At 44.2% G+C, this 23,905-nt stretch overlaps 1 protein-coding gene across 2 annotated transcripts in view; it reads right to left on the bottom strand.

Annotated features, from left to right (window-relative positions):
- tbc1d12b (TBC1 domain family, member 12b) overlaps window positions 1-8,251 on the bottom strand; it is a 105,772-nt gene extending 97,521 nt beyond the window's left edge. For both annotated transcript variants that reach the window (XM_055646590.1, XM_055646591.1), the window contains exon 1: window positions 7,565-8,251. In XM_055646590.1, coding sequence (XP_055502565.1) covers window positions 7,565-8,193 — 629 coding nt within the window. In that variant the 5' untranslated portion in view covers window positions 8,194-8,251. The remainder of the gene's footprint in view (window positions 1-7,564) is intronic.
- Between the last annotated feature and the right edge of the window lie 15,654 nt (window positions 8,252-23,905).

The following is a 23,905-nucleotide window of genomic DNA, read 5'->3' as shown; positions in this document are numbered from 1 at the left end:
TGGAAGGAAGCAGAAGGTGATGGTGGAAGGTTGCTTTTTGGTCTGGAGGCCTGTGACTAATGGTGTGTCTCTGGGTTTGTTGCTGGGCCCATTGCTGTTCGTCATTTATACAAATAATATGGATGAGAATATACATATCCAGCAAGTTTGCAGATGACACTAAAGTAGGTAATGGAGATGGTTTGTCAAAAATTGCAGCAGGATCTTGATTGATCAGGTAGGCTGAGGAATGATTGTTACAATTTCATACTCAAATGTGATGGGTTGCATTTCGGCACGTCTAACATGAGCTAACATTATTTCAAAGACGTTACCTTAACGCCTGATAACGGCGAAAAAACGAATACTTAAATTTTGGAAACACACATCAGTCCCTACTGTGAAGATGTGGATTACAAACATGTCCGAGACACTACATTTGGAAAATATTAGTCTTGTCTTGGCAGAAAAATCATATCAATTTTTCAAGACATGGACACCCTTCACCAAATTCTTACATGGATATTATGGCGCGACACAAATTTGGATTTAAATCCGATTCTGGGTTGGGTGGGGGGGGAACGAGGGGCAGGTATATCTCCACTTTTTTCTTTTTCCTTTTTTTCATCTCTCTTATAACTTTATTCACTCTTTGGCCACACTACTTCGGTAGTCTAGGGGTCTTATCTTTTCACTTTTTCCCTCACTTGTTCTTTCTCTCTTTTCTCTAATTTTCAGGTTAAAAGGTTAAAATTGAAGCTGTACAATCATTGTATAATTTTACATGCCGTATGTTTTATTCTTGTACAATTGCTTCTAATAAAAATAATTAAAAAAATAAAATAAATAACATGGGCAGGACCAACACTCTGGGGAGTGTTGTAGAGCAGAGGGATCTATGAATATAGATACATAGCTCCTTGAAAGTTGCATCACAGGCAAATTGGCTGGTACCGGCACATTGTGATGCTGAGTTGGGAGGTCATGTTACAGTTGTACAAGACATTGGTGAGGCCACATTTAGAATATTTTGTTCAGTTTTGGGTGTCATGTTATAGAAAATATGTTGTCAAGCTAGAAAGGGTGCAGGGAAGATTACGAGGATTTTGCCAGGTCATGAGAGCCTGCGCTATACGCAGAGGTTGAGCAGGTTAGTACTTTATTCCTTGGAGTGTGGGAAGATGATTTTATAGAGGTGTACAAATTCATGAGCTGAATAGATCAGGTAAATGCAGAGGCTATTATCCAGATTCAGTGAATCAAGAATCAGGGAACATTGGTTTAAGGTGGAGGGGGAAAGATTTAACAGAAACTTTAAGGGGTAGCTCTTTTCCCCACAACGGATGGTGGGTATATGGAACGAGCTGCCGGAGGAGGTAGTTGAGGCAGGTAATATCATAGCATTTAAAAGACATTTGAACAGGTACATATAGAATAGGTTTAAATAGAGCTAAATGGGGGCAGGTGGGGCTTGTGCAAATGGGGCTTAGTGGTTTTCATGGGCTAGTTGAACCAAATGTCCTGTTTTCATGTTATATGACTATACTTTGAATAGCCATCCATTACCCTTCTCCTGTATCTTTCAGTTTCATTTTTTCCTTTTCCGTACTAGTAGCCAGTTTTAAAATGATTGTTACAGTGGCAATTTTCATCTCACATTTTCACTGGGATTTTTTCTAATCTGCGATACCTTTCCCCTTGCCTGCATTTGGCCCATGTCTGTTTCAACACTTGCTGTTCAAATAAATTTAAAAAACTTGTAACTGTATCCATTCCCATAGCTTCCTCTGGCAGCTCATTCCAGATACGGACTAGACTCAGTGAAAAAAAATAGACACAAAAAGCTGGAGTCATCAGCGGGTCAGACAGCATATCTGGAGAAAAGGAATAGGTGACATTTCGCATTGAGGCCTCCGTAATGTGGAAAAAAGGGTCTCGATCCGAAACATGACCTTTTCTCTAGAGCCGAGTTACTCCAGCTTGTTGTGTCTATCTTAGGTTTAAACTAGTGTCTGCAGTTCCTTCCTACACCCTCAGTGAAAAGGTTGTTCAAAATCACTTTTAAATCTCTCCCCTCACACCTGAAGCCTCACCCAGTAGCTTTTGAATCCTCTAACTGGGAAAATGACTGACTATTCACCTTATCCAACCCCCTCATGATCGTGTATACCAATAAGATCACGAGTCAGCCTCTCACACTCCAAAGAAAAAAGCTCTGGCATATCCAACCACTTCCTATAACTCAGGCCCCAGAACTGTACACAGTACTGCAAGTATGGTCCCACCAACAACCTGAATGGCTAAATCATTATGTCCCAACTTTTGTACTCAATAACCCTTACGCAAATGTGCCAACCACCTTCGCTACACGGGTCTGCCTGACACGACGTTTTAGGAATTACACACCTGTATTTCCATATCTCTGTTCTGCAACACTCTCCAGGACTCTACCCTCAACTGCCCTGGTTTGACATCCCAAAGTGCAAGAAGCCTGCTGAAATCTAATATGTTTGAAACCAGCTAATTTCAACAGCACCAGTCATCAAAGAAGCATTTGGGAGAGAATGCCCAATACCTGTTGAGAAAGGGCAATATATGTTTTCACTGTCAGTGTTGCTTGCTGAAGCTACACTCCTAACTGAAAGTTCTTGGGCAACAGGATGGCAAACAGAATGATTTTTGTGATTTATCAGTTACATACAGCACACTCTGATGGTAATGTGTAATTATTAGTCTGGATTGCAGGATGAGATTGTTTCATGAGGAGGAAAATTAATTCACTCTCCACTCAAAGATTAGAGTAGAATTGGTCAAGATGCTGATGCAAAGGTCAAATTGAAGTGATGACATGTTCAAAGCATAATTTGCCATATTTTAATGTAAAGGGCAGTACATTAAATTACACATTTGAAACGTTAAACTACTAATTTTAGAGTATAACGTTCCAAGAGTTGATGTTAATGATATTTGGCAAGCAGAGGACAGAATAAGCAGTCTTTTAATCTAACAAATGTCACAAACACATTCATGGGCAAATTCAAGCCTGATACTGGCATTGAAAAGATTGTTATCGGATAAGTTTTTAATCTGAAGATACACTGCTTTTTGGTTGGAATAGTCATTTAAATATATGTGAATGTGGTGAACACATGGAAGAACCTAACTGAACAAATCAGTTGAGCAGCTCGATTGGCATGGATGAGTCGGGCTGAATGGCCAGTTTCACTGCCCTGTAGCTCTGTGTCTCCATGCTCTGCTTATCTGATATGGCAGACTGGATTAATCCACTAATGGCACCCAGACAAGCTCTACAACCAATGGAAATGAAAACATTAGCATTTAGAGTAAAACAGCACTTCTAACTCAATGTTCATCTTCAATTATATTTGAAAATAATTCACTTGTAGATAGATACAAAATTACTGGAGTAGCTTCTCTGGATAGAAGGAATGGGTGATGTTTCGGGTCGACACTCTTAACAGACCCCTTGTAGATATCATTCTATGTTATTTATCTTCTGATAAAAGTCCTGGCTTCAGTCAACAAACTTTTAAAATACAGACTTGTTGCCATCGAATCCAGAAGCCTACAATTTATTGACTGATTTGAAATACCGAATCTATCAATATTCCATGCACCCAGACTTTAGTTTCATTGAATGGAGATTACAGAGTTAGAAATAGCGAGGCAAAAAGCTTTGTATCTTAAACATAAATTATAAAACATTAAACTGAAAAGCTATTAGTGTATGCTGGTGATAAATGTTTGAAATTCTTAAAAGTTATTGTTTTAAAATGTCGTGCTTCTTGTGTACTAGTTGTTAAATATCGCTGAATGGCACCAGCATTTTAAAATGAGATTACCCTAAAAGGATCCTGCTCGAGCAACAAGCTTCAATTTCTTTCCATCTCCATATCATTTGTTCAGCACCTCCTCAGAAGCATAGCCAAATTATTGGGGAACTTATCAAATCCAATTATTAATTCATACTCTAATTTGAAACAATACACACTGTAGTCCTTGTGCTAGATTTCCTAGATGAAGTCAATGTCACCAAGTAGGGCAAACTAGGCTTTAGATATCTGCATAATTATAAATGTCCAATGGGCTAGATCACATTTTCTCCTGTCAATGAACAAGGTCGTGCTACACCCCTCAGTTTTTACGGATATGAAGCTGAGGTGCACTATTTCAACATTGTATACATTTGACCATCCATACTTTTCTGCAAGCACACTCAACCAACTGCAGAACTGCCAGTGAGCTTTAAATGCCCTATGGGTCCACATTGGGTGGCAACACCCATTTTCACACAGTATGCGACACTAGGTAAATTCCGTTGACTCAGTTTTCCTACCATGAAATGGTCTCACAATGTTTCCATCCAACAGCCCATCCAAGAAATGTCAGAATTTGTGCCACCATATGATTGTGTAAAATGGGTGGCATGATTTTTTTTGCAAAAGATTGTCTGTAGAGAAATGCAATCAGCTGCTTACTGCAATGAAGGAAATGTTTCAGAATCATGTGATAGAGCGGGTAATGTAATGCATCTGGAGATCCAGCAACTGTAGATGCTGGAATCGAGCAAAACACAAAATGCTCGAGTAACTCAACCGTTCAGAGAGGAGTGGATAAGCAAAAAAGACAAAGTGCTGGAGTAACTCAGGGGGTCAGGCAGCATCTCTGGAGAACATGGACAGGTAACATTTCAGACATGACATGCTGAGTTACTCCAGCACTTTGTGTTTTGTTCTTTGGTGGATCTGAGAGCTATGAAATTGCCCTACTCCTCTCTTTCCCTTACCTATAATTTAGCTCAAAAGCAATTCTTCACTTTAAATTTACTTTTGAAAGTTATTTCTGCATCTACTTTCAGAGCCTATCCAGACATTGGTTTCCAGATCATAATTACTACTAATTTGTCTGTGGCATTGACAAACAATTTTGCCTCATCTTCTTTATCAAAATCTCTCAATTTAAAGAAATCCAATGGACAATTATTAATCTCCCCGTTCCAAAGCCCCAGCAAAAAGCCTTTGTTTCTGGCGCCCCTTTGGAAATGTACTGAGTATATATTGTCGTGCATCATCTTACTTCCTAGACTTTATTCTAAAATGAAAAGTCATAAAAAATTTTTAATATTTTACAAAACTGACTGAATAGACTATGCACAGCTGTACTGCACATTTCATTGTTCTATGAATTTGCTTAAACATCAGGATTTTTGGAAGCGCTGTTAGAAGATATGTATTAAACTACAAGTTTTGTTTTCGGGAAAAGGAGTCATTAAAAAAACTTGGGACAAAGACAATCTGCATCCGAAGTCAAACTATATTTGGGATGTCGACTCCAAATGTCGAACCACAATTCGAAAAAACGGAATACGCAAACTTGAAATGAGTGGTCTTGTGGTGGAACTAACATTCACTCCAGATGTCCAAAAGTGTTTATACTACCACGCCTTGACCCGCAAGGAATGGTTTCATTGATAAAAGCAAAGTAGGAGCTTGATATATGAAATAATCTAAAACAAAAGATATTTTCACTAAATGTCCATTTCTTACAGCTACCCAGGTTCACATATTCCAAATATTCACCACATCATTGTTATTCATAAATACTGCTCATTTTCAGTTTTTTTCAAAAACACAGTAAATTTCTAATAGCGACGCTGCCAGCGACTCTTAACTCATTGTTCTCTAACCCAACAGGGCAGCTGATTGAGGAAATAACATGTACATGACCAAAAGGTTCCTCCGAATTAAAGGACGTTCCTTTAGGAAGGTGATGAGGAGGAATTTCTTTAGTCAGAGACAATAGACAATAGGTGCAGGAGTATGCCATTCGGCCCTTCGAGCCAGCATCGCCATTCAATGTGATCTTGGCTGATTATCCCCTATCAGTACACCGTTCCTGCCTTCTTCCCATATCCCCTGACTCCGCTATTTTTAAGAGCCCTATCTAGCTCTCTCTTGAAATCATTCAGAGAACCTGCCTCCACCACCCTCTGAGACAGAATTCCACAGACCCACCACTCTCTGTGGTGAATCTGTGGAGTTCATTGTCACAGAAGGCTGTGGAGGCCGAGTCAATTGATATTTTTAAGGCAGAGATAGATAGATTCCTGATCAGTAACAGGTGACAGGGGTTATGGGGAGAAGGCAGGAGAATGGGGTTGAGGGGGAGAGATACAGTGGCCTCTATAATGTTTGGGACAAAAACCCGTCATTTATTTATTTGCATCTGTACTCCACAATTTGAGATTTGTAATAGAAAAAAAAATCACATGTGGGTAAAGTGCACATTCCCAGATTTAATTAAAGGCCATTTTTATACATTTTGGATTCACCATGTAGAAATCACAGCAATGTTTAGGAGCAGAAATGGAGGGACTATACATAGTCCCTCCTTTTCAGAGCAGCATAATGTTTGGGACATAGCAATGTCATGTAAATGAAAGTAGTCATGTTTAGTATTTTGTTGCATATCCTTTGCATGCAATGACTGCTTGATGTCTGCAATTCTCTTTATAATAAAGAAAAATCCCCAAACACCTGTACGACAGATCAGAACACTCCTCAGGAGTCAGGTGTGGATTTATCAATGACCACTCATCACAGAAGACTTCATGAACAAAAATACAGAGGCTACACTGCAAGATGCAAACCATTGGTTAGCCGCAAAAATAGGATGGCCAGGTTACAGTTTGCCAAGAATACGTAAAAGATGAACCACAGTACTGCTCAAGTTCAAACAAATGCCTCAAAACTCACTGGCCAGCGGTTCATTCTACAGCAAGACAATAATCCCAAACACACTTCGAGAGCACCAAAGGAGTTTTTCAAAGCTAAAAAATTGTCAGTTCTGGAGTGCCCTTAGTCAATCACCCGATCCGAACCCAATTGAGAATGCCTTTTATATGCTGAAGAGAAAACTGAACGGGACTAGCCCCCAAAACAAGCATAAACTAAAGATGGCTACAATACAGGCCTGACAGAGCATCACCAGCGAAGACACCCAGCTACTGGTGATGTCAATGAATCGCAGACTTCAAGCAGTCATTGCAGGCAAAGGATATGCAACAAATTACTAAACATGACCACTTTAATTTACATGACATAGCTGTGTCCCAAACATTTTTTTCTATTACAAATTTCAAATTGTGGAGTACAGAGGCAAATAAATAAATGATTGGCCTTTGTCCCAAACATTATGAAGGGCACTGTAGATCAACCATGATTGAATGGATGAGTAAACCTGCTGGACCGAATGGCCTAATTCTCCTCCTACCATTTATAAACTTTAACCGTAGGCCTGTGTTTTTGTTTCTGTTTCTGATCAGAATTTAAGCCTTCTGCTGTTGGCCGAAGTGCCTTCAGCTACAAAATGCTTGAATCTCAGCGATCTCAACATCATTTCTGAAGGAGGGTCTGGACCCGAAACGTCACCCATTCCTGCTCTCCAGAGATGCTGCCGGACCCGCTGAGATACTCCAGCATTTTTGTGTCTACCTATCATTTGTGGAGGTGAATTACAGTGGGTGCGTCCCCTGGGTTGTGGTGACGGTGAGTGAGCGGGTTACCTGCTGATGTACTCGGCGATGGCCAGTTTCTTGGGCTTGGCCCCCTCGCCGTTGGGTAGTGTGGTGGTGGGCGGCAGCTCCAGCTCCAGCTCCAGCCCGTCCTCCAGCTGCTCGGCTGCGCTCTGCCGCCGACTCGCTTGCAAGGAGTTGCCGGGGTGGAGGTTGCCGTCCATGTAGTGTGGCGCCTTGTTGTTGTTGTTGTGGGGCCCGGGGCTGTCAGGCTGCTCCCGGCCCCGGGCTGGGGCTGGGACTGGACCTGTCCTCATCCCCGCTGCCATCGCCCCGGAGCCGCGGGCAAGGAGCAGAGTCCCCGGGCACCGACTCCAGCTCCAAGCCCGGGCCGGTGCTCGCTTCCCCCGGCGAGGAGGAGAGCGACGAGGCCGGCGACGACGAGGACAAGGAGGAGGAGGATGCGGAGCCGCCCGCCCGCGGCCTGGACCCCGACCCCGTCCCCGACCCCGCCGCCACCTCGCCCGCGGAGCAGCAGCCGTTGACGAGGCCCCCCAGCGCGGGCTCGGGCTCGGGCTCGGAGCGGCCGGTGAAGCGCGGCGGGGCCGGGGCGGGGGCGGGGGCGGGGGCCGGGGCCGGGGCCGCTCGGTGGGCAGCGGGGTCCCGCAGGCAGCTCTCATGGTGACTCTGGCGGTAGATCATTCCCGACATCAAGCGGCCGGGCCGCTCCGCTCCGCTCAGCTCAGCTCAGCTTCTCTCGGCGCCGGTGCCGCTCCTCCCTCCCTCCCTCCCCACCCACCGGCCTCCGACACAGGCAGCCGCGTCCCACTCACACCCCCCCGCCCGCCCGCCCGCCCGGCGCTGCTCCTCCTCCTCCCCGCTCCCTCCGCCCACCCCGGAACTGGCGCCGCACTCGCAGCCCGCAGCCACCGGAAAGGAGCAGCCGGGGGACGGACAGTGACGTGAGAGGAAGATGAGCAGGAGCAGCAGTGAAAACCAAAGATCGTAGAGGGACAAGATAGACCACTCCTCGAAAAACGCGTAGTATGACGTGTGTGACCGTCGACGCCATATTGTTAAGCATTTATTGGGCTGTAATGGCGTCCTCAGCTAAATCTACATCTCACTGCTCCGCTATCAAGTATTCTAATCGTAAATCTAAACGACCCAACCTGTCATTCTTTAGGTTCCCCAATAAAAAAGAAAGGTGAGAAAATATTTTTATTATTTTCAGTCGATATTCTGTCGTGAAAATGGTATTTTCTGTTCTCCCATCAACGGCCATTGGGAAACATTAGTCGGTACATTAGAAAGTTCTTAGACTTATTTTTAATAGTTCTTTACTCACCACAATAATAAAGACAATTTTAACACTTCTGTACGTTTTTGGTTTTGTTTTGTAAGGGATTAGTCTGCACAATATGGCCCGCGGACACATCAGGTCCAGTGACCAGGAGATTTTTCGAGTCCGAGAATGGGCGGCTGTTATCCATTATATTCCTCGAACATAGGGACATAGCAAACAACACTCACATACATAGACATCACAAGCAAAGATCACAAGCCCGCCGTGAAGAAGGGTGCAATCAAATATTATATAACTCTGCTCTATCATCTTTGCGTGCAATGGTGGGTCGGGGGGTTCGGTGGCGGCGGCCGCAATCAAAGATACTAGTGGAGCTCTGCTCTATAATCTTTGGTCGGAATGGGACGGCTGCGCGTTATAATGTGCTATCGTTCCACTCTCCCTCTCCCTCTCCCTCTCCCCCCCCCTTCTCCCTTTTCCCCTACCCCCCTTGTCCCTGTCCCCCTTCGTCCCTTTCCCACTGATCCCCTGCCCCCTTGCCTTTTCCCCTTTGGTTCCTTCTCCTCCCCCTTCTCCCTCTCCCCCCTCTCTGTCGATCTCTCTCGATCTCTCTCTCCCTCTCTCGATCTCTCGCTCCCCTCTCTTCTCTCGATCTCTCTCTCTCTCTCTCTCTCCCCCTCTCTTCGCGATCTCCTTCCCTTCCCTCTCTCCCACCCTTCCATCTCTCCCTCCCTTACCTCTTCGTGAGAGTTGGCAGCTCTGCTATGCCTTGGGTCCCAAAGAGGATAGATAGAAAATACTTAATTGTCTTTGTAAGAAGATTTTAATAAGCTCTTCTACATTTAAGGTAAATTGACAAATTAGAGACAAAACACATTTTCAATATACAGGTTTCTCCACACAACTGAAAACAATTGCATTTAAGTGATATATCATCCATTGTTCAGGCAAGTAGCACTAGGTTACAATAAACTTCCTGCATATTCCAGGAATTCATCTCATAAAAATGGGAGAGGCTTAAATGCATTGTAAAATCATAAATCCATGTTGACTTGGACTAATGCTTTTACTGCTATCCAAATGCCCCATTATTACATCTTTAATAATTGACTCCAGCATCTTTCACACCACCAAAGTCAGGCTAACTGGTCTGTAATTCCCCATTTTCTCTCTCGCTCCTTCCTTGAAAAGTGGGATAGCATTAGCTATCCTCCAATCCACAGGAACTGATCGTAAATCTATTGATCGTTGGAAAATAATAGAAAGATAGAAATTAGGTGCAGGAGTAGGCCATTCGTCCCTTCGAGCCTGCACCGCCATTCAATATGATCATGGCTGACCATCCAACTCAGTATCCCGTACCTGCCTTCTCTCCATACCCTCTGATCCCCTTAGCCACAAGGGCCACATCTAACTCCCTCTTAAATATAGCCAATGAACTGGCCTCGACTACCCTCTGCGGCAGAGAGTTCCAGAGATTCACCCCTCTCTGTGTGAAAAAGGTTCTTCTCATCTCGGTTTTAAAGGATTTCCCCCTTATCCTTAAGCTGTGACCCCTTGTCCTGGACTTCCCCAACATCGGGAGCAATCTTCCTGCATCTAGTCTGTCCAACCCCTTAAGAATTTTGTAAGTTTCTATAAGATCCCCTCTCAATCTCCTAAATTCTAGAGAGTATAAACCAAGTGTATCCAGTCTTTCTTCATAAGACAGTCCTGACATCCCAGGAATCAGTCTGGTGAACCTTCTCTGCACTCCCTCTATGGCAATAATGTCCTTCCTCAGATTTGGAGACCAAAACTGTACGCAATACTCCAGGTGTGGTCTCACCAAGACCCTGTACAACTGCAGTAGAAACTCCCTACTCCTATACTCAAATCCTTTCGCTATGAAAGCTAACATACCATTCGCTTTCTTCACTGCCTGCTGCACCTGCATGCCTACTTTCAATGACTGGTGTACCATGACACCCAGGTCTCGCTGCATCTCCCCTTTTCCTAGTCGGCCGCCATTTAGATAATAGTCTGCTTTCCTGTTTTTGCCACCAAAATGGATAACCTCACATTTATCCACATTATACTGCATCTGCCAAACATTTGCCCACTCACCCAGCCTATCCAAGTCACCTTGCAGTCTCCTAGCATCCTCCTCACAGCTAACACTGTCCCCCAGCTTAGTGTCATCCGCAAACTTGGAGATATTGCCTTCAATTCCCTCATCCAGATCATTAATATATATTGTAAATAGGTGGGGTCCCAGCACTGAGCCTTGCGGTACCCCACTAGTCACTGCCTGCCTAATGAAGAACTCAACCATATTATGGTCACTCTTGCCCAAGGGGGCAGTACAACAAGATTGCTAACTAACCCTTCCTCATTACTCAATACCCAGTCTAAAATAGCCTGCTCTCTCGTTGGTTCCTCTACATGTTAATCATATGTATAAATATATATGTATGTGTATATATATGCATGTATATGTATATGTGTGTATATATGTATGTATATATATGTTTATATGTGTGTATGTATGCATATAAATGTATCCATATGTATGTGTGTATTTGTATGTGTGGATATGTATGTGTATATGTATTTATGTATGTGTATATATGTGTGTGTATATATGTATGTGTATATATATGTGTGTGTAAATATATATATGCATATATATATTATTACTATATAATTATATATATAATTGCCTTTATGGTTTATGTATATCATCTTACAAGACAAATAAATTAATAGCGATTATTTAAATCAAAGTAGCTTCTGATACATGAGAATAAACTATTATCTCTAACTTGCCTCTCACACACAGACACACATTCATATAAATATATTAAATATATATACGTTAAATTTAATTTTTTGCAGTGTGTGTTAAAGCAATACAATGCAAGGGAAACTACACAAAGGAGGGGTCTGTTCCCGCTACAAGATACTTGAGGATCTTTGCTTTGGATCAAAGATTATAGCGGAGCTCTATAATCTTTGCTTTGAATCACAGCGGGTGGAATACCGGAAGTCGAGTGTCGCTGTAACAAATGGCGGCCGTGACGTTCCGTTGCGTACTACACGTCAGCCCATTGAATTTCGAAGGAGTGGTCTATCTTGTCCCTCTACGATCTTTGGTGAAAAGTAAAGCCTGAGGGAGGGATATGGTTGGAAGCAAAGATTCTCTATAATCTGAGGAAGGACATTGTTGCCATAGAGGGAGTGCAGAGAAAGTTCACCAGACTGATTCCTGGGATGTCAGGACTGTCTTATGAAGAAAGACTGGATAGATTTGGTTTATACTCTCTAGAATTTAGGAGATTGAGAGGGGATCTTATAGAAACTTACAAAATTCTTAAGGGGTTGGACAGGCTAGATGCAGGAAGATTGTTCCCGATGTTAGGGAAGTCCAGGACAAGGGGTTACAGCTTACGGATAAGGGGAAAATCCTTTAAAACCGAGATGAGAAGAACTTTTTTCACGCAGAGAGTGGTGAATCTCTGGAACTCTCTGCCACAGAGGGTAGTCGAGGCCAGTTCATTGGCTATATTTAAGAGGGAGTTAGATGTGGCCCTTGTGGCTAAGGGAGTCAGAGGGTATGGAGAGAAGGCAGGTACGGGATACTGAGTTGGATGATCAGCCATGATCATATTGAATGGCGGTGCAGGCTCGAAGGGCCGAATGGCCTATTCCTGCACCTAATTTCTATGTTTCTATGTAATCTTTGGTTGGAAGGGCACAGAGAAAGAGGGAGGAGGGAGAGTATGGAGAGAGAGGGGTGGAAGAAGGAAGGAGGGGGGGTTCTCCGAGATCTTCGGTTTCCTCCCACACTCCAAAGACGTACTGGTCTGTAGGTTAATTGGCTTGGTATAAATGTAAAATTGTCCAAGTTGGCCATATGCAGAGTACTGCCCTGCCCACTATAAAATTCAGAAGGTTCAGAAGAGAGGGAGGGGGAAGAGGGAAGAGGGAAGAGGCAGGAGGCAGGAGAGAAGTGGGGGAAGGAAGAGGCAGGAGAGAAGTGGGGGAAGGAAGAGGCAGGAGAGAAGTGGGGGAAGGAAGAGGCACGAGGAGAGGACGGGGAAAGGAGAGGAGGGGAGCAAGGGAGGCAGGGAAGAGGGACGGGCAGCAGTCTCGCCAACCACACATGCCAGAGTCTGACGAAGGGGCTCAACCAATATGTCACCCACCCCTTCTCTTCAGAGATGCTGCCTGTCCCTCCAGCTTTTCGTGTCTATCTTGGGCAGAGGAGATGTGTCAGCTCACAGAGTGGCAGCTGTGGCCCGGGTGGATCCAGACCATGCTGGGAGGCTGAGACGTCCTTGCCTCCCATCATCAGGGGGCAGGAATAGCCCATGTGGTTGACTTCCCGTGCCCCAAATGTATTCACCAGAGCGCACCAATTAGGCATTTCTTTCTCCAGCGGGTCGAGCAGCATCTTGTTGTTTGCAGCAGTTTTGTTGTTCGGTCCTCAACCCTAAACAATGACAATCCCATGCTGCCTGTACTGCTGAATTCCTCCCAAGTTTTTTTTTGTCCCTGATTCTAACATCTGCAGTATTGTGTCTCTCATTTCAAAACTGACCTTTACATTTGAAAGTCATCAAAGTTAATGCAATAATAATCAAGATATCAGTGTGTGCTGATTATTCGGCGTTACAAACACGTTGGCAGCTTTCCCTAAAGTTATTTTGGCGGGGGGAAATGGTTAAATTTGCAGCCGTTCATTTGAAAACAATGCTGCAAACTCGCTCATGTGAAGGGAACTGTGTAGGGAGCACTGGGCAGATGACAAACTTATGGCTTTGGTAGAACATTTCTGTAATCATGAATGGAACAAAGTTCACTGCAACAGAAAAGCAGCACTCATCGTACATGACCTTGCTTTACAAATAGATTACCAAGGTATGGTGGAAAGATTTCGTAGAGAAGTGTACCATCAGAGTAGCGCAGGCAGTTGAGGGGATTGTGCTTGTGGTTTAGCGGTCACAGATGTCAGTGAAGGCATCCCTGTGGGAGGGTGGTCTGCAGAGATATTCTCCCTACAGAAAATGTTGATAGGAGGGTGCCTCCCTGTGAAGTTTCGGCAGAGAAGTTAATGAAACCACTTCTTATATTGAATGTTATTCCTCGTAGTTACTTTCAACCAAATGAAAATGGAACCACTGATCTTGCAGAATTATTTTAAGCCACTGATTTTTGAGGGAAGACCTGCGGAAGATATTGGGGTTTTGTGACTGAGATCCGTTTGTGTCAATTGACTGGAGATTTTTCTGTGATCTCTGGAAAAACGCACGTGCAAGTTCACACAAGTGTCTGTCATGCTCTAAATGTCATGGTAACCATCCTCTCGGGCACCTTGCCCAGCAACTTTGCAGGTTGATTTTGGAGAAATTTCATATGGTGGCTGTTGTTTCAGAAGCAGGTAGGAAGGCAGGGTTGGCTGAGTTTGCTGAGCATACATTTTGTACCAGATTGAGGTCACAATTCTTCAATCACCCATTTTCAGAGCCATTGTTGTAGAGTTATACAGCACGGAAATACAGTTATACAGATGCCCCATCTAAGCTAGTCCCATCTGCCCCTGTTTAGTCCATATCCCTCTAACCCTTTCCTTTCCATGTACCTGTCTCTTTTAAATACTGTTGTAGTACTTGCTTCAACTACCTCTGGCTGCTCATTCCATACCCACCACGCTCTGAGTAAAAAGGTTGCTCTTCAGGTTCATACTATATTTTGCCGGTCTCACCTTAAACAAATGGCCTCTTGTTGAATCCCCCACACTAGGTAAAAGGTTCTATGCATTCACGCTATCTATTGCCTCATAATTTTATGCACCTCTATAATATCACCCCCCAGCCTATTGTGCTCCAAGGAATAGAGCCATAATCTACATAGCCTCTTCCTACAGCTCAGCCCCTCCAGTCCTGGCAGCATTCTCGTAAATCTTCTCTGCACTCTTTCCAGCTTAATGACATTCATCCTATAGCACAGTGACCAAAACTGAACACAGTACTCCAAGTGCAATCTCACCAACATCTTGTGCAGCTGTCAGGCAAACGTTATGCGGTTGTACTGAAAGAAAAAATGAAATTCAGCACTGACCAAGAGCATGTAGATCAAAGCACAGGAGAGATACCTCAACACTATCTCCATAACAGATAAGTTCATCAATTTTCCACTATTCTTTCCCAAACAACATTCCTGGTACAGAAGTCCTAATTATGCACAATGGGCTCCAAGCCACCTACTTGGAATACCTGACACTGCATTCCCAAATCAGATACACTATTCAAAGCTCTCACATAAAGGGATTACCTTGAAAAGGTGCAGCATTTCCACAAATTCCTCACAATCTCTGGTCATGATTGATCCAAGTGAATCAATCTTTCCGAAAAGAACATCCTTTAATTCTGAGGCTATGAACTCAAGTCCCTGACTCTCCCACTAGTGGCCATTAGTGGAAACATCCTCTCCACATCCACTCTATCCAAACCTTTCACAATTCTGTATGTTTCAATGAGGTCCCCCCCTCATTCCTCTAAACTCCAGCGAGTACAGGCCCTGTGCCGTCAAATGTTCATCATAGGTTAACCCACTCATTCCTGGGATCATTCTTGTAAACCTCCTCTGGACCCTCTCCAGCACATCCTTCCTCAGATATGGTGCCCAAAATTACTCACAATATTCCAAATGCGGCCTGACCAGTGCCTTATAGAGCCTCAGCATTACTGTTTTTGTATTCAAGCCCTCTCTAAATAAATGCTAGCAAATAATGTTGTCATTTCTGATATGTGGAAGAGAATTACTTTGAACATTTTGCATTTCTTCTGCATTTATGGCCATTGACATTTTCGAGGGAACCACTTGAATGTGTGAAGTCTTTGTTCCCACCTTGGGTTAGTTGTACTGCCACTTGTTTGTAATGAAAATGTGAAATATGTCAGGTGATTTATAGTCATGTTCAGCTGGTGTTTTCTACAGAAGTTTTAGTTTAGAGATACAGTTCGGAAACATGCCTTTTCCGCACTGACCAGTGATCCCTGGGCACACTAACACTATCCTACACACACTAGGGTGTAAATTCACATTTACACCAAGCCAATTAACCTACAAACCTGTACGTCTTTGGAGTGTGGGAGGAAACCGAAGATCTGGGAAAAACCCACGCGGTCACTAGGAGAACGTACAAACTCCGTGAAGCCAACACCCATGATCAGGATTGAACCCGGTCTCCGGCGCTGCAAGAGTTGTAAGACATCAACTCTACTGGTGCGCCACCGTGCCGCCCTCTGAAAGTACTGAAAACTTTTTCCTGTGAACGAAAAGTTTCAATTTTATTAATGTCAATGAGGTAGAAAATTATGACAGAAACAGACTTTGGGCTTTCTACTATTGATGCCATCTGATCTTGCTGCATGTCAGAAAATCTGCATTATGATGTGTGAAATTCTCTCACCAAAAAAATAATCCATGTCAACTGGGTATTCCCATTGAAAATGTATTAAGGCAAAGTCTATTACCACAATATTCATCTGATGATGCTGTTTCTTTGTGTTGTTGTACAGATATATTTCTAAATGTCAATTTTACTATGCAGTATTTCTCAAATATAGCAACAAGAGTTTTACTTTGTGAGTTTCACTCTTCTGCAGGTGGTAATTTGTAATGCCGGGTAGTTCCCCTGACTCAGTGTGCAATTTAGTGCCACCATCCAAATAACTATTTGTACATGATCGTACACGTGGGCTATTGGGTAACTGTCAGCCTTGAACCTAAGGCTATATATCAACCCCTTAGAGTGTTGTGGTTATCATCTATTACAGCCATGGAGCAACACACCAAGATTATCTCAACAACCCCACCCAGCTCCACAATCTCGACCACCAACAAACAGACAAAAGAAACAAGATTAGGGGAAACAAAGTCACTACCAAATTTCGCATTTATTATTTAATATTTTCCTTCACCAGCATTGCAAGCAATATTCTGGAATACTGTACTGAATAATGTACTGATAATACAAGGGAAAATTCTGCTTATTAAACCTCACTATTATATATGGCTCTTATCATCAAGGTGCCTGTTTATTACTCCAAACCTCCCCCCCTCCCCCGGTAAAGATTGTTGCAATTGAATTAGTTCATAGCTAGTCCTCCCAATTTAACTTTTTTAAGCAGTGTTGAAAAGTAGTGGAAAATAGTTTAAAGATTTTGATATTGCAACATCAAATTTTAATATCACACGGTAGGCTAGTTAATAGACAATAGGTGCAGGAGTAGGCCATTTGGTCCTTCGAGCCAGCACCGCCATTCAATGTGATCATGGCTGATCATCCCCAATCAGTACCCCGTTCCTGCCTTCTCTCCATATCCCCTGACTCCGCTATTTTTAAGAGCCCTATCTAGCGCTCTCTTGAAAGCATCCATAGAACCTGACTCCACCGCCCTCTGAGGCAGAAAATTCCACAGACTCACCACTCTCTGTGAGAAAAAGTGTTTCCTTGCCTCTGTTCTAAATGGATTACTCCCTTGGTTCTGGACTCCCCCAACATGTTTCCTGCCTCTAGCGTGTCCAAACTCTTAACAATCTTATATGTTTCAATGAGATACCCTCTCATCCTTCTAAATTCCAGAATGTACAAGCCCAGCTGCTCCATTCTCTCAGCACATGATAGTCCCGCCATCACCGTGTAAACCTATGCTGCACTCCCTCAATAGCAAGAATGTCCTTCCTTAAATTAGGGACCAAAACTGCACACAATACTACAGGTGTGGTCTCACGAGGGCTCTGTACAATTGCAAGTCCAGAAAGTTAAGGTGCAAGGAATCCAAAGTATGGTGGCAAACTGAATACAAGTTACTCCAGCACTTTGTGTCTTTTCTGGTAAATCAGCATCTGCAGTTCCTTGTGTCTGCAAAATGGGCTTGTTGAATTGAGGCAGGTAACAATCCTCAAAAAGGTAACAATCTCGGGATTACTGCCTGTGCCACGCGACAGTGAGAGTAGGAATGGAGCGAGGTGGAGGATAAATGCGTGGCTGAAGGACTGGTGCAGAGGGCAGGGATTCAAATTTCTGGATCATTGGGACCACTTTTGTGGAAGGTGTGACCTGTACAAAAAGGATGGGTTGCACTTGAACCCGAGGGGGACCAATATCCTGGCGGAGAGATTTGCAAAGGCTACTGTGGAGACTTTAAACTAGAATGGTTGGGGGGGGGGAGGGACTCAAATAGAGAAAGCTAGTAGAAGTGTGTGAGACAGGAGGCAGAGAAGGAAAGCACTCAGACCCAACATGTAGGGGGGAAAGAAGAAAACAATTATAAACAGAGAATAAGAGGTGGTAGGGGTTCTTAAATGGGTAAGCAGAGAGCAGAGGGGTGTAAAATGGGGGTAGAAGCAATAGGTAGCAAAGTGAAAAGTAAAAGTGGCAGGCAGACAAATCCAGAGCAAAAATCACAAAGGGCCACTTTTCAACATAATTGTAAAAGGGGTAAGAGTGTTGTAAAAACAAACCTGAAGGCCTTGTGTCTCAGTGCAAGGAGCATTCGTAATAAGGTGGATGAGTTGAATGTGCAGATAGCTATTAATGATTATGGTATAGTTGGGATCACGGAGACACCCAGGGATATTCAATATTCAGGAGGGATAGACAGAAAGGAAAAGGAGGTGGGGTAGCGTTGCTGGTTAGAGAGGAGATTAACGCAATGGAAAGGAAGGGCATTAGTTTGGAGGATGTGGAATCGATATGGGTAGAGCTGCGAAACACTAAGGGGCAGAAAACGCTAGTGGGAGTTGTGTACAGGCCACCTAACAGTAGTAGTGAAGTTGGGGATGGCATGAAACAGGAAATTAGAAGTGCATGCAACAAAGGTAAAACAGTTATAATGGGTGACTTCAATCTACATATAGATTGGGTGAATCAAATTGGCAGAGGTGCTGAGGAAGAGGATTTCTTGGAATGTATGCGGGATAGTTTTTCTAAACCAACATGTCGAGGAACCAACTAAAGAGCAGGCTATTCTAGATTGGGTATTGAGTAATGAGGAGGGGTTAGTTAGCAGTCTTGTTGTGCGTGCCCCCTTGGGCAAGAGTGACCATAATATGGTTAAGTTCAGAGCAAAAGATGAAGCATACAAATTAGCCAGAAAAAGCAGCCTCCCAGAGGACTGGGAGAAATTCAGAGACCAGCAGAGGAGGACAAAGGGCTTAATTAGGAAAGGGAAAATAGATTATGAAAGAAAACTGGCAGGGAACATAAAAACTGACTGCAAAAGTTTTTATAGATATGTGAAGAGAAAGAGATTAGTTAAAACAAATGTAGGTCCCTTGCAGTCAGAAACAGGTGATTTGACCATGGGGAACAAGGATATGGCGGACCAATTGAATAACTACTTTGGTTCCGTCTTCACTAAGGAAGACATAAATAATCTGCCGGAAATAGCAGGGGACCGCGGGTCAAAGGAGATGGAGGAACTGAGTGAAATCCAAGTTAGTCGGGAAGTGGTGTTGGGTAAATTGAATGGATTAAAGGCCGATAAATCCCAGATAGGCTGCATCCCAGAGTACTTAAGGAAGTAGCTCCAGAAATAGTGGATGCATTAGTGATCATTTTTCAAAACTCTTTAGATTCTGGAGTAGTTCCTGAGGATTGGAGGGTAGCTAATGTAACCCCACTTTTTAAAAAGGGAGAGAGAGAAAATGGGGAATTACAGACCAGTTAGTCTAACATCGGTAGTGGGGAAACTGCTAGAGTCAGTTATTAAAGATCGGATAGCAGCACATTTGGAAAGTGGTGAAATCATTGGACAAAGTCAGCATGGATTTACGAAAAGTAAACCATGTCTGACGAATCTTATAGAATTTTTCGAGGATGTAACTAGTAGAGTGGATAGGGGAGAACCAGTGGATGTGTTGTATCTGGACTTTCAGAAGTCTTTCGACAAGGTCACACATAAGAGATTAGTATACAAACTTAAAGCACACGGTATTGGGGGTTCAGTATTGATGTGGATAGAGAACTGGCTGGCAAACAGGAAGCAAAGAGTAGGAGTAAACGGGTCCTTTTCACAATGGCAGGCAGCTGGGACCCTAGCTATTTACGATATATATTAATGAATTGGATGAGGGAATTGAATGCAACATTTCCAAGTTTGCGGATGACACTAAGCTAGGGGGCAGTGTTAGCTGTGAGGAGGATGCTAGGAGGCTGCAAGGTGACTTGGATAGGCTGGGTGAGTGGGCAAATGCATGGCAGATGTAGTATAATGTGGATAAATGTGAGGTTATCCACTTTGGTGGCAAAAACAGGAAAGCTATTATCTAAATGGTGGCCGGTTAGGAAAAGGGGAGATGCAACGAGACCTGGGTGTCATGGTACACCAGTCATTGAAAGTAGGCAAAGTGTTCAAGCTGCTAGAAAATCGAAGGTACACAAAATGCTGGAGAAACTCAGCGGGTGCAGCAGCATCTATGGAGCGAAGGAGATAGGTAACGTTTCGGGCCGAAAAGTTACCCTTCTCCTTTGCTCCATAGATGCTGCTGCACCCGCTGAGTTTCTCCAACATTTTTGTGTACCATTGAAAACAGGCATGCAGGTGCAGCAGGCAGTGAAGAAAGCGAATGGTATGTTAGCATTCATAGCAAAAGGATTTGAGTATAGGAGCAGGGAGGTTCTACTGCAGTTGTGCAGGGTCTTGGTGAGACCACACCTGGAGTATTGCGTACAGTTTTGGTCTCCAAATCTGAGGAAGGACATTGCCATAGAGGGAGTGCAGAGAAGGTTCACCAGACAGATTCCTGGGATGTCAGGCCTTTCATATAAAGAAAGACTGGATGGACTCGGCTTGTACTCGCTAGAATTTAGGAGATTGAGGGGGGATCTTATAGAAACTTACAAAATTCTTAAGGGGTTGGACAGGCTGGATGCAGGGAGATTGTTCCCGATGTTGGGGAAGTCCAGGACAAGGGGTCACAGCTTAAGGATAGAGGGGAAATACTTTAAGACCGAGATGAGAAAAACATTTTTCACACAGAGAGTGGTGACTCTCTGGATTTCTCTGCCACAGAAGGTAGTTGAGGCCAGTGCATTGGCTATATTTAAGAGGGAGTTAGATGTGGCCCTTGTGGCTAAAGGGATCAGGGGGTATGGAGAGAAGGCAGGTACAGGATACTGAGTTGGATGATCAGCCACGATCATATTGAATGGTGGTGCAGGCTCGAAGGGCCGAATGGCCTACTCGTGCACTTGATTTCTATGGTTCTATGTTTCCCTCTCCTCACCCCTCTCCCTCTCCCACCCATCCCTCTCTCCCCCACCCCCCTTCCCTCTCTACGCCACCCCCTTCCCTCTCCACCTGCCCCCTTCCTCCTACCCCTCTGTCCCTCTTCCATTACTCCCCCTACCCCTCTCCTCCTCCCTCCCTACTCTTCCACCTCTCCCCCTTCCCCCTCCACTCTCCCTCCCCACTCTTTCCCCTCTCTCCCCCACCACTCTCCCCCTCCCTCCCTCCCTCCTCCCCTACCTCCCCATCCTCCCCCTCCCCCACATCTCTCTCCCCATCCCCCTCTCTCATCCCCTACCCCGCTCTCTTTTCCCTCCCAAATCTGTCCCGTTTCCTCCTCCTCCTCCTCTCCCCTCCCTCACCTCTTCTCACCACCCTCCCCCCACCTGTGTGTTTGGGGGGTGGTTAATGTGAGTTTGATGCCGCAGCCCCCCCTCCCCCACCCCCCCCGCAAACCCCCCTGGGGAAACAGACCCAACGGGTCTGCACTTGGTTATTTTTATATAGTTATTATATAAAAGTCTGTGGCTGCCGCCTGCCGTCCGTCCGGCTGCCTTTCTGCCTTTTGATTTGTTCCATCGTGTGATGTCACAATGCCCAATGCTCGCAGATGTCCAATCGGAATGGATCCATTTACATGGACGGCTGTCGGCCTCCTTTCTTCCTTTGATTCCTTGCTACGCCGAAACCAGACGCAGAATCGCCGACATCTTTTCCATTTCGGTAGAGATTTCACTTTTCTTTCTAAGTATCGACTCCTGATTACATTTTGTCGTGTTTAAGTACACATTTTTAATTGTATTGTATTGTATTGTATTTTAATGGCCACACAGCCAGGCTGGTGGAATTTGTTATCAGTACAGCTCGGTACAGGTTCCAACATTTCATCAAACATTAAACATATAGCATAGATATACATACAAACAAATGCATTACATAATACATAAGGGCCATGCTTATTCTTACTCCTCACCGTAGAGAGTTTAAAATGTTAATTGCAGTGGGAATGAAACTGTTTTTAAAGCGGTTTGTTTTGGAGGCAATTGTCCTGTAGCGCCTCCCAGAGGGCAGTAGCTGAAAGGCATAGTGTGCAGGGTGAGTAGGATCAGAGATGATCTTGCGGGCTCTGTGTAATGTCCGTTTGTGGTAAAGTGATTCAAGGGATGGTAGGGGTAAGCCAATAATTTTAGATGCTCTGTTGATGATGCGCTGTAATTTCTTCCGGGAGAGTGAGTCGAGACTGCCGAACCAGACTGTGATGGATGAAGTGAGGATGCTTTCGATGATGGCTGTATAGAAGCGGAGCATGAGATGAGACCTTGCTCTGAACTTCCTGAGCTGTCGGAGATGGAAAAGTCTTTGCTGGGCTTTTCCATAGATGTGGTCTGCGTTTGTCCTCCATTTGAGGTTGTTGCTGATGTGGGTTCCAAGGAGTTTGAATGTGTCAGTGATGGAGATGGATTCACCTTTAATGAGCACAGGAGTGTTGGGGGATGGCTGGCGTCTTGGGTCGATGATGAGTTCTTTTGTTTTTGATGAATTGAATAAGAGATCATGGTCTGTACACCAGGTCACTGCTTGGTTGACCTGTGCACGGTATTCAGTTTCTTGGTTGTTGGTGATGAATCCAATGATGGTTGAGTCGTCCGCGTACTTGTACAGGTTGACGGAGCTGTGGTGGGATGTGAGCTGGTTTGTGTAAAGGGAGAATAGCCAGGGTGAAAGAACACAGCCTTGGGGTGTGCCTGTACTGAGGAACAGAGGGGAGGATGTGTTATTGTTGATCCTCACCCTTTGTTGCCTGTTCCAGAGAAAGCTGTGAATCCAGTGACAGATGCATGGGTCAATGTTCATGTCCAGTAATTTATTGAACAGTTTGGCCAGGTTTATTGTATTGAATGCGGAGCTGAAATCCATGAACAGGATGCGGGCATATGTGTTTGCGGACTCCAGGTGGTTCAGAATGTGATGAGTTGCTAAGTTGATGGTGTCCTCAACTGACCTGTTGGCTCTGTATGCAAATTGGTATGGGTCCATGAGTGGGGCGGTGACAGTTTTCAGGTGATTTAGTATGATGCGCTCAAGTGATTTCATGGCTGCCAATGTCAAGACAATGGGTCTATAGTCATTGAGGCTGGAGATGGTCTTGGTCTTGGGAACCAGGATGATAATGGATTCTTTGAAGCAATTGGGTACTGAGCTTTGACAGAGGGAGGTGTTGAAGATGTTGGTAAAAACCCCAGCCAGTTCCGCAGCGCAGTGGTGGAGAACGGAGGGGCTAATGTTATCTAGGCCAGGGGCTTTATTCGTCTTTAGTCCCCTGAAGATGCTCCTCACCTCCTCCTCGTAGATTAGATGGTCGGAAAGGGGGGGGGGGGGGGGGGGGGGGTTATGGGGGGAGGATGGTGGTGGAGCCGGTGCCTGCTCAAACCTCCCATAGAAAAAGTTGAGTGTATCAGGAAGCTGATTGTCGCTGTCAGGTGTGGGGGTTGGTTTCTTTTTGTAGTTCGTCATGTTTTGGAGTTTTTTCCAGATGAAACGTGTGTCACAAGTAGTGATTTGTTCTTCTAGTTTAGTGTCATAGTTGGATTTGGCTCTTCTTATAGCAGATCTCAGTTTGTATTTGACAGCCATATATTGTTCTTTGTTTACTGCCAGATGTGCTGAATTTGTCTCCTTTCTTAATTTTTTAATGTCCTTATTAAACCACAGTTTATTATTATTGTAGTGTTTAACTTTTTTGAGTGGTATGTACAGGTCCACGCAGTAGTTAACGTATGACGTCACTGCAACGGTGACGTCGTG

The sequence above is a fragment of the Leucoraja erinacea genome, chromosome 15, assembly GCF_028641065.1.
Source record: "Leucoraja erinacea ecotype New England chromosome 15, Leri_hhj_1, whole genome shotgun sequence".
Lineage (NCBI taxonomy): Eukaryota > Metazoa > Chordata > Chondrichthyes > Rajiformes > Rajidae > Leucoraja > Leucoraja erinaceus.
This window is presented reverse-complemented; position numbering and strand designations above follow the sequence as displayed.